This window comes from Astatotilapia calliptera, chromosome 16 (genome assembly GCF_964374335.1).
Source record: "Astatotilapia calliptera chromosome 16, fAstCal68.1, whole genome shotgun sequence".
NCBI lineage: Eukaryota > Metazoa > Chordata > Actinopteri > Cichliformes > Cichlidae > Astatotilapia > Astatotilapia calliptera.
Window position 1 is genome coordinate 30557716 of NC_137437.1, and position 18769 is coordinate 30576484.

An 18769-nucleotide genomic window follows, 5' to 3' on the forward strand; every position below is an offset into this window, starting at 1 on the left:
CATTTCCAACTCTGATATTTTGGCATCTCTCACTCCAAAATGTTATGTAAAATGTAATGTTCTTTAAGAGGAAAAGCTGGGCTTCTTGCATTATCAGTGGACAGTTTGCCACTTAATTAAAATCTGGATGATTCCTTTTTAGTCTTCTGCTACCCATGGAGGAAGTAAAGACACTATGCATCACAAACTGTAGAGCTGCACCAATATTATGGCATGTCCCTCATTTGTGCCTTAAAATGTCTATCGCATTTAAATTGTAATTCTTTGTCTTGTGAGAATTTAGATAAAAGCTGACCTGAGTGTTATCTGCAAACTGAACCACAGACAGTCTGTCTTGGTTCTCACTGATATAAAGGTTCTCTGTTATGTTTTTAATGAAGTGTTTAATGTCTGTCAATCCATTTCCAGTGTTATCAGTGCCATCAACTAGGAGCACAATATTTATTTTTACAGCATCATCTTGTGTTAAGACAACAATAAGAATCTAATTAAGATTAAAATGGGGTTAACATAAGTTAGATGAGATATAAAGCACCAAAAATTGCAGATTTTGTGAGTTCCGGACACCCGAAAAAAAATAATCTTACCTTGCTGTAGGACGACCTCTAACTCTTCCCTTGGTAGGCTCACATAATTATTCAGTCTTTGCGGTATGGTGCTGAGCTCACTGAATTCCTTAACGTTGAAGGCAAAAGAAGGGTTGTGCGAGATGGCCTCAATCTGCTTTGGGTCTGCGTCCTTGACACCAACACCAAACGGTACAACTCCATCTGTCTTCAGTGCTCCAGCGGGTTCCCTTACATTATCCGTAGATCGGCCTCCAGTCAAAACAATCAGAAACTGAGGGACATTTTGTGCAGCACGACCACCATAACTGCCAGACAGGATGGTGTCTTTCATGAATCTCAGAGCGGATCCTGTGTTTAAACTACGTCCACCAGTCACTCTGAGTCCTTGGACAGCTCTTATCACTTCATCTTTGGTTTTATAAGTGTTAAGGTAAAAACTTAGAGTTGGCCTTTCACTGTGTTGAACCACTGAAACTCGTACCTTGTCATCTCCAATGTCAAGTGGTTCGATTACTTTAATGATAAAATCCTTTATGTAGGCAAAATCTGCTTGAACTCGATCTGTGCCATCAATGAGGAAAGCAACATCTCTTTCAGCTCCAACAACTGAAGGAAAAAAATACAATACACATTTATTTATGTTTTGCCAGATATACAGTTGATCATATTTTTATTAGACAAAGAAAACAGAAATTCCAAACTAACCAGTTTCCTCTTGGAATACTGCCACGTCGGTATCGCCAACCACTGTTACCAACTCTGGCATGATTTGTTCAGCAAGGCCTGGTAAACCAGAGAAGCTTCTTGCATGGAAAGCCAAAGTTGGAACAAAGGCAACATTCTGGAGTAGGGCCTCATCTGCTTGTCCAGAACTGACGGTGAAAGTCAAAACACCAGCCAGAGCCAACCTGTCAGCCACAGATTTAACCTGATCTTGGGGTGGACCACCTGTGATCAGAACCAACACCTGCTGGACTCCTTGCCTTCTGCGTGACCCCCTTGATGAGTGAAACATGTTGTCCAGGGCATAATTCATGGCAGCTCCTGTATTCACAGCTGAGCCTCCGGTCAGCCTGAGTTGAGAGATTTTTTCTACAACCTCTTCCCTGGTCCTGTAGTTGCTCAGGTAAAATTCTATTTTTGGACGGTCAGCAAACTGCAGGAGACCAACCTGGACCCTGTCAGGACCTACATCAAGTTGGTTGATCGTATTGATCATAAAGTCTCTCACATAGGGCAAATTACTGCTTCCAACATAGTTTGAGCCATCCACAAGAAAGACAATGTCTCTGACCATTTTTGTAGTCTCCACTATGGTTTCCTCCGTCACTGAAGAAAAGCACAAAAAATGTATTAATTACTCTCTGTGTAATGCCAAGAACATGTGCTTTCAGTAATAGTGACGCATTGACTGTTGCAACATTTCTCTCTGTGCAAATGAAGAATTTAACATGTAAAGTGCCCAATATTTATTACTTCAATTTGTATTTTTTTAACAATTATTTACAAATATAACAGTGAAGAATATTTCAAACCACAAAGACGTAGTACCAAAGTAGGGGAAAAAATGCCAACTAAACATTAAAAATGTCACTAACACAACTACTTACTCAGGATCAATTTATATTTTTCAGCTGGCATGAAACTGACTCTTGTGTTTATACTCCACACAAATCACAGAATTGTCCTAGTTTTCAATTTTGAATGGAAACTTTTGCTTTAGTTGTTTTTCCACATATTTATTCAAAGTTTTCCTTATCTATCACATTTATCAAAAGTTCATTTTAGTCCTAGGTTTCCCTTTCTAATTATCCTGAATTTCACTGAAAGACAAATCATTACTGACCACTTGAAATGAAAGCAACCAGACTTGTTTTTGATTTCTTAAACTGGACTGGACTTTCCCCTGTGACATTAAGAACCAACTCTTTGATCGACACGGTGGCTCACATGATTGTAGAGTGGGTTAACGACTATCAGTAACAATTCCAAGGGGATAACCCCACCATGGGTTAAATACCTCGGGCTCGCCACAGGTTTTTGACCTGAAAAAGACCCTTGGGTGAGATCGAAATTTCTTCACAAACCAAAGGGTGTCCTGTTGCCTTCATTTCAAGCACTTAGGGGCTCAACAACCTATATAGATGTAGCATTACCTGTTGTGGTGGGTACTCCTCCAGCTAAAGTAGAAAGAGCACTTATCATTTTCTCTTTCTTGGTTCTAATCAGTGGTCGTATATCCTTGTCGTAGAACACAGCATCGTCACTAATGGCAATCTGCTTCAGCTGCTGCTCATCAGCTGCCTTTGCGCCTGCAGCCAAGGTCAATACACCTAGTTCCCTCAGGGCACTTGCAGGTTCTTCCACGCTGTCACTGGATCTTTTGCTGGTTAACAACATTACAAGCTGGGGTACACCCTGCTGAATACGGCTGCCCTTCTCTGGCTGCAACATTCTTTCCCGGACAAAGTTCAAGGCTGCTCCGATGTTGACTACCTGTGCTGGTCTTGGTTTGATAGTACTCAAAGCAGAAATGATTTTCTCCTTGGTCCCATGGGTGTTGAGATCCATCTCAACTCTCGGGGAAGCAGAAAACTGTGCAATACCCAATTGAACTTGATCTGGACCAATTGGCATGCTTTCCACAAACTCTCTGATGAAATTCCGCACATTGTTAATGTTTGCTGTTCCCATTGTACCGTCAATAAGGAAAATGATGTCTCGATTTCCAACTGTTTTTGACTGAATAACTGGAAAAAGAAACAACAAAGAACATTACAGTTAGGAGGGAATATTAGATGCTATAATAATCGGTCTATAAGACTAAGTTTTTGGCTGACAAAACTCTGAAAATATATTCTGTTAATAAATGTATATTTTGTATTTGCATTAAATTATTTGGCATGAGGGTAAAGTATTACTGACATGGAAAAAAGTAGGACAAATTCAGATGCCTTCTAATAGACATCAATTACAATTTACAAAATGTTAGAAATGTTGTAACAGCTATAGATCAAGTGATAAAGTGATTTATTTTATTTCCTGAAACCCATATATTTTTATATTTTTACAAAGTACAGCTAGTGTGCATGCTCCTTTGAAAATAAGTTAAATACGCTAAAACTATCAGATTTTAAAAATCAATTTAAACTGCATAAATAATACAAATGCACAAAGCTCTTTCTGTTAACTGATTTAACTAAGATGATCTTATGCCATTGTTAAAAATATATATTGTCTAATAAACCACATTTTGAGCAACATACATCCTAGTTACCTAAAAAAAAAAAAAGCTGTAACTCTTTGTAAAATGTAATTTAAAAAGGAATTCGATTATCTGCTAAAAGCTTAAATTCTGCATTTAATTACAATGATTACAACCTATCAGATACTGAAACTGAGAAATTTGTTTATTGAAAAATACATTATCATTTTGATTTTCTTTTTTCCAGAATCACTCTGGGAAAAGAAGTTGCATCAAATGATTATAAAATAGCATCCCAGAGAGTTAGAGACATTCACTGCTCAGTGATAAACACTTCCACAATTTGAGAATACAATTTCTGAACACAAAATTGAAGAAATAATAAACAATAAAATTTGGATTTCAAAATCTACAGGTATTAAATATTACATATTAAAATATTCTGAGAATCCAAAGACATTTTGTGTAAAAAGGTTGAGGGCCAAAATCACAATGGAACAGTGGATTACCTTTGTAGTGAAAAATAACTGCTGATAAGACTTGTGAAAAGTTTTAAACACATTAGAATCTTACTATTTGCCCATACATTGTTGCCTCTTACATTGAATCTTTTTAATGAGAACATATTTTCCAGCAACATAGCTTTGTAGTAAAAGAGCTTAGATGCTAAACTGGCCTTCCTGCAGTCCAGACCTGTACTCAATTGAAAACATTATGAAATAAAACAATTACAGAAAAGGCCACTGCTGAGCAGATAAAATTATTTACCAATCTTGAATTCACAAAAACTGACCTACAAGACAAGCTAAACATATATACAATCAATTCCAAAAATGTTCTCAGTTTCAACATTTGATATGCTGTTTTTATAATGATTTCTTCTTATTGACATCATATTCCAACTTTTATGGAAACACAAGCACCAGACCTACATACAAATATCTTTTTCTTATTAGGCTGTCTGGTACTAATGACATCTTTATCTTCATCAAACATTTATGTAAGTTAACCCTCTCAGGCTCAAATTAAGTTTTTTGTTGCTAATGCACAACCAAGTCCTGCAGTGGTACTTCTGAGTAAAAGAAAACCTCATAAAATATGTATGTGGGGTAATCAGGTTGTTAGTTTTTAACTGTTGCAAATCGGCAACGTCTGCCTTGAGAGGGTTAATGGAATGGAGTCAAATTTCAAATATTTTTAAAATGGTAATAAGACTTCTAAGTGTTACCACTTCTGTTATAAACTTAAAATTAGGGATATAGAAACTAACCTACCATGTGCACTATAACATATCAATTGAATTATGAAGTCCCCTTCCACAACCGTAATGCCCCGCCAGGGTTTACTGAGAAGTTACATACCTTCTGTGAACTCATTCTGAACTATAATAGTGCGCTGGATCACCCCGTTAATGAGTGGAAGCAGTTGGTCACCAATGTTTGCAACTTCTCTGACATCAGAGGCTGACTGGACAAAACTTATATCTGTAGCAATTGTTTCCAGATCTGCAGTGGCAGTGTCACCAATCGCCACGCCGAATGTGATAACACTGGCCCTCTTAAGAGCTCGGTCACCAGCACCAGTATCATCAGTGGATGGCCCAGCAGTGATAACCACCAACATCTGGGGCACACCCTCGTCAGCCCTGCCCCCAGATGTTTCACTTAAAAGGCTCTCGGCCACTTCCTCCAAGGCAGCCCCCAGGTTAGATTCATCGCCCCCTGTGTAGGTGAGGGCTTTCACAGCATCCAGGAGTGATGATTTGCTGTAAAAGCTATTTAGATAGAACTTTATCTCTGGGCTGCTGTTGTACAGGACCAAGGCCACCCGAACAGTGTCCCTGCCCACATCAAGGCGCTCAATGATTCTCAAAACCAATTCACGCACATAGGGGAAGTTTGCTGCTCCAATGTTCTGTGATCCATCAATTAACAGTACTAGGTCAGCTGTGTCTTGTGCTTTAAGGAGAGAGAGAGAAAACAAAACAAAATGGAACTTGTGAAAGCGTTAAATAAGTGAATCTGAGACAGAGACATAAATCAAAGAACTCGTGCTAGCTGTGTCATTCAGTGAATAAATCAACAACACTGCAAAACATCATACTGCATGTTGGCTGAACCAAGGAGATTTCCTAAAGTCCTGTAATTTGTCGATTACTTTGCTCCATAGATTTTTTTTTTTTTACTTGAATTCAATTCTAATTACAGTAACACTAGAATTTATGTACAGAAAAGTCACAGTGTTTAAACTTTTTCTTATCTACATGTCTTCTGAACAAAAATACATTTTTCTATATGTTTTGAGACAATGTTAGGTCTTAGAGTTGGATGTATCTCACAGTTTTCTATGGGAATAAATTGTGACAGAACATGATCTGCTATTTAAAATCTGGAGCATCTAGGAACATAAAGAACTAAAAGAAAATCTGCAGATGGGCATAATGCATTAAGAATTTCCATTCTAGAGGAAAACAAATGATTAAATATATAAAGAGATATAATCTTTTATGATATTTAATATTTAAAAAATAATGTAATATGCCCATTTGTATGAGCTCCGCTGAGTTCAACCACTCCATGCAGACTCTTGTTACAGACCTCAGATGACGTGACCAGTCATGACCCTGTGAACCATCCTTGGTGCCTGCATATTTGCAGTCATTGAGACGTATGATTTTGTTTAAAAAGAGCAAAACCACATATAATGGCAATGCTTCATTTGAAATGAACATGTACCCTTTGGATATTTGAGTATCTTAAATTACCATTCTTCATTACCGTTCGCCTTTCTTATGTCATTAAATTATGACAGCAAATAGATTAGGCTATTTAAAGATAAAAACATTCTCAAAGTGCTTCTACAGGTCAAGGATGTCTCCAGACAGGTTCATCACTGTTTCAAAAACAGAATATTGCACATATTTTACACAGATAGACATTGTGATTGAAAAAAGACAAACACACATGTGCAGGACACATAAGCAGTGGTGCATGGTTAGCTATTGTTAAAAGCTCACAGTTTGATTTTCGGGGGCTTTAAAAGCTTTTAAAGTGTCCCAGAGACCTTGTTATCTTCCAAAGGTTTTAGAAGAGGACACTGGGGAAGATCTGATCTTCTGAAAATGGCGTGTTGAATTATAACAGAAGCCATTTCAGCCTCTATCAGAGACCTACCTTTTGCAAAAGTACCAGGTACAACACCTAATGCAGTAAAGTGAACACATGCAAATCGTACTGTGATCTTTGAAGCATTAGAGGTATATTACATGTTGAAAGACGAATCAAAAAAGTGGTGTTAATGTTGCAGGTGAACAGTGGAAGGTTACTGTGGTTAAAAAAATCGTTATGTTAATTATAAAAAGGTCCAGTCACAGCCGCATGTGCAGCAGCTTCTTTCTGCACATGTAGACATTAGTATGGTAGTGACGCTGGTCCCATTTCATTACCTGTCCCTCCTCCAGCCACAGGGGCCTCATTTGCCACAGGAAACCCCCCTGACTGGGTCACTGCATCACAAAGTCCCACAACTAAATCTTGAATTATACTCTGTAAGGCTGGGAAAGTGTCTACACTGAAAACGTGAGTGCTTTGAGGTTGGCTAGCCATCTCCCTGAGCTCCCAGTCCACTGCATCCTGAACTCCAACTGCAAACATCTCCACGCCTGCCATCCGCAGCACTTGAGCTGGCTCGGCAACATCATCCTGCGAGCGGCCGTCTGTTAGCACCACCACCACCTGGGCGACTCCGTCAGCAGCACGGCTGCCCGAAGCAGCAGTCAAATGTGTATGTATCAGAAAATCCAAACCCAAGCCAGTCCGCGTGCCCCCACCACGGTAAGACATAGCCTTGATGTGTGCCAGGACTCCCTGTGCAGTTTTGTAGCTGTTGAGCTGGAACTCAGTGTGAGGCCTGCTATTGTACTGTACAAGGGCAAATTTAAACCTTTCTCCTCCGACCTGGTGCAGAGATTGTATCAAGGTGTACAGAAAGTGTCTGACATGCTCAAAGTTCTCTTGACCCATACTCCATGATGAATCCACTAGAAAGTACATATCAGCTGCCAAACCTTGTGCACAATCTTCCAAAGGGAGTGTTGGGAGGACAAAAGTAAAGACCAGTGAAAAGATGCTAACAAAGTGCACAATATAAATGTACTTCAGTTTGATAGCATCAGTCTGTTTATGTATGTTTAATGTGTCAAATGTATCAGACTTACTCTACTATAGTATCTCTTGAGGTTTTATATTCTAAGTTTTATGTCCCATTTTGAGGTTAACTGTTTGCATTCAGTCTTGAAAGCATAATACATGTAAAAGTCAGAAATGCAAATACAGTTTTATAATCCCTTTGCTTGCATTTGATATTTAAACACTTGCTTATTGAGACCCGGTTCTATCATCTGTAAAATGAGTGCTGCTGCTGACTGCAGTGAGATTAAATTAGTTAAACTTACCTTCATCTTCCTGGGCATCGAGTTTAGGAAGAAGTCCTGCAAGCAGGACGACCAGAAGAGCACGTAGCGGTAGCAAATGATGACTCCTCATCTTCAGAAGAAACTAAGAAGGCACCTGTGAAACCAGAATTAGCGAAATATGAGCTATAAAGCATGAATATAAAGTTTATTAACCATAACCATAAAAGAGGTTTTGACACATGGTCAGTGGGCACAGGTGACTCTAGGCAGTGACTGTTAGCTAGGCTTCAACTCAGCAAATTCATGTACCTGAACTGGACCTCTGGTGGTGCTTTTCTAGAATGTTGACAAATAATATGCTTTAGTGTTCAATTAATTGCACTAATAGCTGGTTCAAAATATCTGTGTTCCAATTTTGGTGTGTGGAATGCTGTGTGTGGGAGATGCACCCATTGTACTAGCTGAATGTAGCCTAAAATGTGGTCATGTTGCCTCTTTAATTTCCCCATTCCAAAGCTATCTTTCCAAGGGAATAACTCTGCGATGAGTTATTTTCATTGCACTGTGCGTACATTTTTGCGTGTACTGATGTACATTCATGACAACCTATTTCCACAGTAAGTGAAGGAGCTACAGCATGTGCCGGAGTGGAGAGGGATGATGATCAAAACCACCTGTGAAAATTACCATCCAGTGTGCCTTAGTAATAAACTCTGCCTGGCAGGGACTCAGTTTTCCAGCTCACAAAAATAATGTGCTCTTAAAAGCGGTATTAGACTGGAAAGTCTGGTTTCACAGAGGATGTGCTTTTTTTTCTACTTAGTTAGATTTTCCTTCATTATGATGAGCGGTAACATCACAGGAAATGAAAGAGAGGTCACACATGGTTCACTTAGGACCTTATGAGACCTAAGCGCAAAGAAAGGTCTCAACCCATCAAGAGCCTGAAAAGACAGATCTACAGGTACAGGCAAAACACACACACACACACACACACACACACACAGTGGAGGACTTGTCTTTGACATGATTCATTCCCATAACCATCATAACCCATAAATCCCAGCCCACAACTCATTCAAAGCCCTTCATGAACAGAGAAGTCTGTACAGCTTTTCAAGATCCAAGAGCATAAAAGCAAAGTGCAAAAATCGTATCTAAGAAGAAGCTGACAGAGCGGAAATAAACATATGCTTGTAACATCTGCATGACTCACCACTCAAGAAGCATTTCAACTCAAGGAAGTGAATGCAAAAACAAAAAGGTTAATACTTACGAATGAAATGGCACACATGGCCTTTGACCAATAAATTCTTCTTCATTAAGGTAATGATGGATATTAAACCAAACCCAGAACAGTCTTTTTAATAGCATCAGAGCCTGTTAGGAAAAGCGCTAAAAGCTCAGCACTCGGTGGTTAGGTGTGAGAAAAGTCACATTTTGGATCATAAAGGGTTTATGGTAGATGTCTTTAGTTTATAAAAAGGGGAGGTCTTTTTCATGTCAACAAAGTTTGTATTTTCCAGTGCACAAAACGCAAGCTAAATAAACAGACAATTGACCTCTGGTGGAGAATGCAGATATAGCACCTTTTATAATAAAGTAATATATATCAAATTTCTCCAGGGATTGTTTGACCTTGATCCTGTGGTCTTTGTCAAAAAATCTAATTTTGAATGAGCACCCTCAATATCAGGGCCATTTTCTACAGTATTTTACATTTTTCTTGTTCTTTTTTGTTTGTTTTAGTCAGCTGGAACTTGGCTAATGCCATATTTTATTGTTAGCTTATTTTTATTGTGCGAGCCAGCATATAGCTGCCTTGTTGAAGTTATGGAAACTCCTCTAGATTTCCATGCCATGCATGAGCCCTTAAATCTGATCTTAAAAATGTCATGTGGTCAATTGAATGCCAGGTAAAAGCATGTTAGTGAGTTTAAGTGGATTATGCAGCAACTATTTGGTCCAAAATTAGTAGATATTGAAAATGAAAACACAAAAGAAGAATTTTCTGGCAAGGTGTTTAAAAACAACATTAAATTACATCAAGGCACTAGTGTTAGACTTGGAAGAAAAAGCCAAAAAAGTACTATGTCTGCTACAGTAGATTTAATCTATAATGAAGTCTAAACACATTGTACTCTATGCAGAATTGCAGGCACTGAGTCATGGTGTTTACACTTTGCTGTGCACTCTGTTTGTGCAGGCCATGTTTTGCAGATGACCATACAACTCTGTATTTGTATTCCCATCTTAGACAAGTGAGCCAGTATGACCTTTCAAATGCAAACAAAACATAACTTTTCAAAAGTTGGCCTGCAGATGAATGCTGGTGAAGGAAATAAAACTACTGAAAACAGCTGCAGAGCTGTGTCACACAAATAATATCAATCACATTTATAGGGTCAGTGTATAGTGCCCATAAAGTCCACGTTTGGAGTTATTCCTTAAATTTTCAGCATTAGTGTTTGCTTTATGAAACAAACATATACAGTATATAGATCAACCACATAAGGGAAGTGTAAAATATCCCCGTAGTCCCCAGATGCTGTTACTCTCCATATTGGGCTTAAACCAGTAAGAGCATTCATTTCAAGGAAATCTAAGCTGCCTTGGACACTGCGGCAGATGTTTGTGTTCACCCATGTGATTTGGGGTCACACAAAAACCACTGCTCTGAAGAGTTCAGCCAGGCTCGTCCAGTGTGTGAACACTATGGATTCCCCTCATCACCGCAGAGGAAAACATAGCAGGGCAGGAGAATCTTGTTTTCACTGATAGAAGCAACCAAAACAATGGCAGCACGGGGGACAGAGCATTCATGAAGAAAATTAGCAACTTAAAGCTGCAATTTTTTCCCACTTCATCTCTAAAAACAAGCTGAACAGTTTGTTTCTGGCATGCTACCATCAGGTCCAGGTTTTGATAGCAAACAACAGAGCGCTAATGGAACGTCCAAGCCACAAAGAACAAACAGGGAAAGGTGCAAAAAGGCTCATCAGTGAGCCACTGAAATCAGCACACATTATTCTTTGTCATTTAATCTACTGTGAAGTACACACTGGAAGAGTATCTCTCTGTGGGTTTAATGTGAATAGAATCTTTAAAAATACCATTAAAGTTGTGTTTGAATAGAAATGAGCCAGTAACTGCAATAGCTGTTTTGATCTTTGTGTAGCTTGTAGCCCATTACATATCTTTTTTTCACAGCTTCCACTGGGTGGCGCCGATGTTTAGCCTTTTTACATTTTTAACTTTAGCAAGTTTATGATATTTTAGGTCATTCAACTACCTATATCATCTAGTGTACCTCGGTATGTGTACTTCAGTGAATATGCAACATCAACACTTTGTCTGTGATCAAGTCACGACCATGAAGTGTCAGACTGAAAACACATGCTTTAAGTTACACAAGCAGAAACACTCCACTTCACAGTGTATACAGTCGATTTACATTTACAGAAGATATGTGCTGCAATGTGCCTGCGAACCCTCTGTAAATACAATCGCAGCTGGTCCTCACACACACACACACACACACACACACACACACACATATATATTGGGGGGACATCGGGTGGCACCCACTCCTTCATAATAGTGCCCCACCCACCAATGTCATTAGATGAGAGTGTGGATAAAACCAACAATGAAATATAACTATGTATGGTAACTTAAGTAAATTATGGAAAGTTTTAAAGTACAAGTATTTTATCAAGTAATGCTTTGTACTTACATTCCAACATATTTTCAATGTAAATGTGTACTTTGTACTATAGTGAGGTTCATCACTTGATGTCATGTACACATTACTCAATAGCTGTCTGCCATAGTTGATGTGATGCAACCATTTGCTGCTAGGGGAACATGTACTCCCCTGGTTGGCAGTGGTTCCTGGAAGAGCCTGGCTTACACTGGGATTTCACTCAAATCAGTTGGAAAGAAGGTGCTGTACCAAAAACCTCCTGTGTGATTATTGGTTGCTAGCAGATTGCCAAAGTTGCCTGTAGTTCCAACTATGAGCCCAGCAGTAGTAAAACTTGAAAAAGTGTGACACATACTGGAAATGGAAAAGGTTTGCCTTAAAAGTAAAAGCTGTGGCTTTTGAAACATGTTGACAGCGCTGAGGCACAACTCTTTACATTGAAGATGAACATTCTCCATTTTCACTTTGTGTTCCACTTTTCAGTTTTACAGCAGCTCGGAAAATACCCGGGCAGTTTTTGTAGACAGGTTTGTCACTGCTATTCAAACTACCACCTGTGAAATAAGCTAGTGACCAAGCAGGTTTTTGCCAATCTGTTAGGGAATACACCTTTTTCCCTAGTGACAAGTGTAGACTTACATTACTGAGACTTTCATTATCCCTGCAAATGCCATCACACTCCAAGCACCACTCACAACCATTTGGGACAAACTGTTTCCACCAGTATTTAGGCCTCTGTTACAGAGGCGTTATTCACTTCATCTGGACAACCTGGCAATCATGTTGACATGAATGATTAAGTGGCAGACAAGTTAATGTAAATGGTCAGTGGTCATGTGTCTGCCAAATTTATTATTTTAGATTTAGAATTATAAATCTAATGTATTATGGTGTCATATGTTAGAACTACAAAGTAACTAAATAACTAACTTAATAACTATGTCATTAAAATCATAAAAACTGTGACTCTGTAATGTAATTTGTATGTTTCTACATAATGAGCACTTTTATTTTACTCACTTTAAGTATAGTTAATGCTGTTTAATTTTTTGTACACCACACACACATTCTCAATGTGGATCATATTAACCTATAGGTTTTCACCATATGATGGCTTGTTTTTGCTCCAGCCAAGCACTAAACACTCAACGATTACAGATTTTAAAAACCCGTGTGTTAAACAGTGAACCTGGCCTGAAGTATACAAATTTAAGGCCCTGTGTTCAAATTAAACTATTAAAATTAATGTTGATGAAAGAGCTGCATTTATATAACACAGTTGGCATTTAGCCCTTACAGGTATATTTGGGACATTAAGTCTTTTACTTTGAAATATAATACTATCCTAACTTTAAAATAAAAGTGAGCCAGTGTCAATGGCAGTAGCATGTCTTCTTACATCACCTCAACTACTGGGAGCCACACATGATCTTTCATCTCACTGTATAAACAAGATGTTGTTATATTTGCTCCATCATACTAGCTAATGGTTTCCATTAATTTACTTTAATATAATTGAGTCATTAACTATAAATCTACACGTGCACTGCTGGAGAAAAGGGGGAACATTCTAACTGTTAGTTTAAATAAGCAAATAGAGGATAAAATCCACCTAACAGGAAACTTTAATGAGAAATCCACACTTTAATGAGTCATAATAAAGGCTGAACCAGCATCTACACTTTTATATCTTTCTTTTATTGTTACATTTAATGCCACTGCCAATCCCCACAAATCCGTTTTTAAGGCCTGCTCTCTATGCACAAGATGTATCTTTTATATCAGATAAGTGAAATCACAAGGCATGAGATTCTTACAAGTGTTCTGATCGTGAGGTGGTGCTACACCGCCACTCGCTGGTGAACAAATATCACTTGTGACTTTGTGCTCCAGCATGTAAAAGTCAATCCTGCATCTGTGAGGACCTGCACATCCAACCGCACGCCACCCCTCAGCTGTAAGGATGCAATGTGACATGTGTGGAGCAGATGAGAGGAAGATCAATGATGAAGTTAAAAAGGCGGGAGGGGGAGGCTGGCTGAACAGGCAGTTCTACACAGCTGGTGTGTGTTAGACCGTCTGACACCTGGCAGATGTGTGCTCGATCTGAGCCTGTTCACATATTAAACCTGACACTCCTGTAGCATTGGTAAAGACGAGAGAGATGCACACGCTGGATCAACTTGTAGCCAAGGAAAAGGTCTGTTTTAAAGCCTGATTTCCTTCTGATATACCTTTAAGCTGACCTGTGCAAGTGATTGCACTATAATTAATCTGTCTGCACGCTTGCAGCCACTCAAACGTGCTTTCACCAACCAGAATATGCTTCAGATTTCTTACAATTATTCATGGTTGCCTTCTTAAAAAGAGAAGATTGGGGTACTAAATCCCTGAGACTAGAGCATTCTGAAAACTCTTCCAACTTTCCAAACATCTGCACTGCATCACGGAAAAAAAGAGACAAAAGCTGGAGAGAGCAGAGCAGCTATAAAACACATTAATCGTGATTTATTCTGTATATCTAAAAATCCCTTTTGTTAAGAATCGTCCCGATGCACCACTGCCAATAAAGGTTTTGATACCAGCTTACAAAGGGAGCTGCAGCACTGTCGTAATGCTGGTAGTAAATCACGTCGAAAAAAAATTCAAACACATAAAACCAAATCTGGAGCGCACACCAAGTTTCCTCTAGCATATTTGAATCGCGACCAAGCTCTTCCTCTCTGTATCACAGCAACGGGTTTACACGCAAAACACACAAGTACGTGGAACAGTAGCTCATGAGAATTACTCATGATCATTTTTCCAGTGCATTCTCATTACGTTTGGATTCAGAAGAATATGACAAGTTAATTCATCAAATCCCACATGGATACACTGAAACACTGCTGAACTCCTCCATCTCCGCTTGGACAGTCGTACAGGAGAAATGGAAGATTAATGACTCACACCTGGTCAACTAAACCCTGCAGCTCCCCCTTCTACCACCACCAGCACCACCTCTCATCCACCCACCAATAGACTAGCCCTCTTTTGGCTCTCCTGGTGCATCTGGCCAGAAGCATGGAACACTTAGTTCACACTTTTCCACTTGTGCACTGGTTTCAGGGAGGGTGTGGTATTGGGCTGCAGCGGAAACATCTAGCCATTCGACTATTCTTCATTAGAGCTCTCATGTGGGTGGGGAGACTTTAAAATTTGGTTACTATAAGAATCCCCATTCGATCTAATGGAACAAATTATCCTGTTCTATCCTCAAAGACAAAAACAGTAGTCCTCACATCTTGATATTAGTTATTTAGTGAAATCGCAAAGCATGGTGCTTGTGGTTTTACTTGCTTAAAGGATAATTGTATATCATATGGTGCAAAGTAATGCCTTATTTTTCAAGACCTTATGTAGTATCTCTGGGATTTTACACCACATATTTATTTGACATTTATAAAGCAAAGACAAAAAAGTCACACAGAAGACAAAGTTTTAACAGAAGGGGCAAACATGCTTCTCTCTCCACTCACATGTATCATTCACTACATTGCTGAGGTCTCCTCCTTCACCCTAACTGCGGCTCACCTCTTGCCCTCACAGCACTCTCACCACTAAAGTATAGGTTTCAGTGTTAGTGCTAAAAGCATGCTGTTTGATATTTATGAGGTAGATGCCAGAAAGTCTTGCACAAACCTCCTATTATCTCACCCATCATGACTTTACATGTTCTGACTTGAAACTATGCTATGGTCAATGCACTATATATAATCATGTAAAGTGCAACTGAGGTCAAACTTAAAGTAAAAGTGAAATTGAGCGAGCATGCAAACTTTTTCTGCAACAACACCACCGGCACATTCAAAACTTACCCTGAGCTGAAGTAGCTGTACTCCACTGGATTCGTTTTTGAGGAAAAATGATATCAGTTATGTAAAACGACTGAGAACTAGACTACTGGGCATTATCCTCCTGGTAAATTCCCTTCGCTGGCTTTTCCAGCACCCCCCGAAGGAAGGTAGCTGAGCAAAGCAGTAATAAGGCCACTGATAAGAGATGCAGAGAGAGAGACAGAGAGAGGTCGTGAATGAAAAGGGGAAATGGTTGAGAAAGAAAGAAACAGGCACCCTCCCGGTCTCAAACCAGAGGAGCTGTGGTGCTGAGTTCAAGGCTGAGATGGGACAAACTTCTAAACTCCTGGAGTTCTGCCATCTCTCTTCCTCCGCCCACTTTCTCTAAAAAAAGAAGAAAAAAAGGAGGGAGAGGAGAGAAGAGAAGAGGGGGAGAAAAGAAGTAAATGAAAACCAGACACATGGCCCTGTTTGGTCTGGATGGAAGCAGCGGGGAGGATGATGTCACACATCTGGAGTGGGCTTTTCTCTTTACCTTTTCCTACATATTGTCATTTCTTCCTCTATCTCTGCAAAGCCCCTTTTTTCAAGCCTTTGCCATGTCAGCTAACTTGGTGTTCATTTGATTTTGAGATTTCGAATTGTCAATGCATCCTCCTTTTGATGTTGGACTCAAGTGACTCAAGTAAAAGCACAATGCAGTTTAACTAGCTTCCACCAATCAATCTAGTATTGTCAATGACTTATTAGAAGCTATGTCATTTTCTACTGTCTAGACAGCTGATGAAATGCACTGTGTGCGCTGGCCATTAAGTTTCACTAGCTCACCAGTAAACATAAAGCACAGTCAGGACAGTGCACTGGCGCACACTAAAAATTTGAGTCCTGCTAATACATTTTATTGCTCTGCAGCAACAAACCAAAATCAGCCATGAAGCCACGCATAATGACACTGCTTATGAGTTCATTTGTGTAACCACTGTGTCACAGGATGTATTTCACGCTGGAAAACTGAGAGAAGGAGCTAAAAAATGAACATCCACATAAACAATGTTGGTACTTGTTTCTGCTGGATGTGCATGTAGCCTGTTTGCATTTTTCTCTCCTTCATCTTTTTTTTTTTTTAGCATGCAAGTTACAGCAGATGCATGAAGCTGGTTTCTCCAGAATCAGTGGAAAAGTATAGAAACATACCTTATAACAAAAACTTGTGCAGGCACAAGTAGTTAGAAAGCTAAATTAGCACATACAGAGCCATGCCATATGTATTTTTTTGAAATTCTTTTAAAACATCATTGTGCCGTGCCTGTCCAGCTACAAAGTACACTGGTATTTTATCAGCAAGCAGCCTGTTTGCTTCTTCTTGTATCATGTTAGTACCTAACATATACAGGACGAAGAGACATATAAAGGACTTTTCCACTAAACTGCCACAAGTTAGTAAGCCTTGAGAGGAAGTACGGAACATTTTTACTCAAGGCGTAAACAGGAGGTCTAGTTAGAGATTTCTCAGTTGATCATGATCATGTTAGCATTTTAGCTAACTTAATATTTTTCTAGCCGTCAACTGTGTTCCTGCTAATTCACAATAGAAAACCTTTGCAACAAATTCCTTAAAATAAATGCTGTGTATCTCAAGCGGACACAGTTAGCAACTAGCTGGCAAACACACTGGGGCATTTAGCCATTTAGCAGCTGAAGAGATATATTTTTCTTGAGGAGAAGAAGAAGAGAATAAAGCTCAAAACATATGAATAACATGAATGTCTCTCATTTGTGTCTTTTCTGTGCTAAAATGCATGTTTAACAGCACATTTACCAAATAAACCTATTACTTGTTACTGCTGTAGATAGCATGATCCTGGAGTCGCTAGAGTTGGATGAAATATTTGAATTCCAAACCCTGATCTTTTCATGGATCATTTATATCATAAAATGATGCAAAAAATCTTAGAACGTGCAGATGTTACATACAAAATGTGCCCAACCATTTGGATGCAAATGGTGGACCACTCTTAAGCTGTGCTATGCTGCAACAGTTAGCATTTTCAAGTTGTTGGTAGAAATTTGAGTTAATAGACAGTGAATATTAGGACTCTGTGCAATGTTGCTGTTAAGCTAAATTTATGACAAAGGAGGCAATGAACTTGTGAAGAGCTGAAACCCCATATCAAGCAAGAACTGTAGAATATTCTGCTTTCCTCCAGTCATTGGCCTTCTCACTTACCAAAGTCCATCCATCCATTCGCTTCCGCTTATCCTTTTCAGGGTCGCGGGGGGCGCTGGAGCCTATCCCAGCTGTCATAGGGCGAGAGGCAGGGTACACCCTGGACAGGTCGCCAGTCTGTCGCAGGGCCAACACACAGGGACAGACAACCATTCGCACTCTCATTCACTTGCACATTCACACCTAGTGGCAATTTGGATTAATCAATTAACCTATCCCCACAAGCTGCATGTCTTTGGACGGTGGGAGGAAGCCGGAGTACCCGGAGAGAACCCACGCAAACACGGGGAGAACATGCAAACTCCACACAGAAAGACCCCGGCCTGATGGTGGAATTGAACTCAGGACCTTCTTGCTGTGCGGCAACAGTGCTAACCACCATGCCACCGTGCTGCCAAAGTGCGTATTAATGACAGAAACAATGACAAAACCAAAGTGTGTATTTAAAAGAGAGGTTATTGAAACACAATGAGAAGCATGTTCCTGTTGCAGTTTTCTTAAAATGCATTGTTCACATTATATTTTAACATGTCTTTGAACTGTTTTCACCTAAATATAGTCATTAATTACTCACAAATCACTGCAATCTGTTTTTATAATGGGATAGTAGTCTGGAATCCATTATAAGGCAGTGGACTAAAGTGGATGTTAAAAAGAAAGGACTCATCATCACTCTTCTAGCTGAACTCTTAAAATGTTCAGACCAGATGGAGGGAGGATTGCTGTCGCATATTTCTGCCAGGGAGTTAAAACAGACTTTGCTCCTGGAGGTCAGTATGCTGCATCTGACTTAATTCCCTGATATCTGTGGG

The 18769-nt window shown here is 39.4% G+C and overlaps 2 protein-coding genes across 6 annotated transcripts in view; both read right to left on the bottom strand.

Annotated features, from left to right (window-relative positions):
• The window catches only part of LOC113008249 (collagen alpha-3(VI) chain), a 108185-nt gene extending 92099 nt beyond the window's left edge, over positions 1-16086 (bottom strand). For 4 of the 5 annotated variants that reach the window (XM_080290467.1, XM_080290466.1, XM_080290464.1 and 1 more), the window contains exons 1-6: positions 15752-16086; positions 8228-8342; positions 5136-5732; positions 2726-3319; positions 1275-1898; positions 588-1175 (exon numbers count right to left, since the gene is read on the bottom strand). In XM_080290467.1, coding sequence (XP_080146593.1) covers positions 588-1175; positions 1275-1898; positions 2726-3319; positions 5136-5732; positions 8228-8318 — 2494 coding nt within the window. In that variant the 5' untranslated portion in view covers positions 8319-8342; positions 15752-16086. The remainder of the gene's footprint in view (positions 1-587; positions 1176-1274; positions 1899-2725; positions 3320-5135; positions 5733-8227; positions 8343-15751) is intronic. The other variant, XM_080290468.1, reaches the window with a different exon arrangement.
• Positions 7073-8173, bottom strand: LOC145421162 (collagen alpha-3(VI) chain-like). The gene is made up of 2 exons (XM_080291016.1): positions 8147-8173; positions 7073-7991 (listed from the first exon to the last, which is right to left on the bottom strand). Exons 1-2 carry the CDS (start codon positions 8171-8173, stop codon positions 7185-7187), a joined length of 834 nt encoding a protein of 277 aa, XP_080147142.1. The 3' UTR covers positions 7073-7184.
• Positions 16087-18769: the final 2683 nt, after the last annotated feature.

Excerpts from the sequence above, each read along its gene's own strand:
- LOC145421162 (XM_080291016.1), bottom strand. The coding sequence starts at position 8,173 with ATGATAGAACCGGGTCTCAATAAGCAA. Across the intron at positions 7,992-8,146 it reads AACCGGGTCTCAATAAGCAA|AGTAAGTCTGATACATTTGA; the intron begins GTGTTTAAATAT and ends ATACTATAGTAG.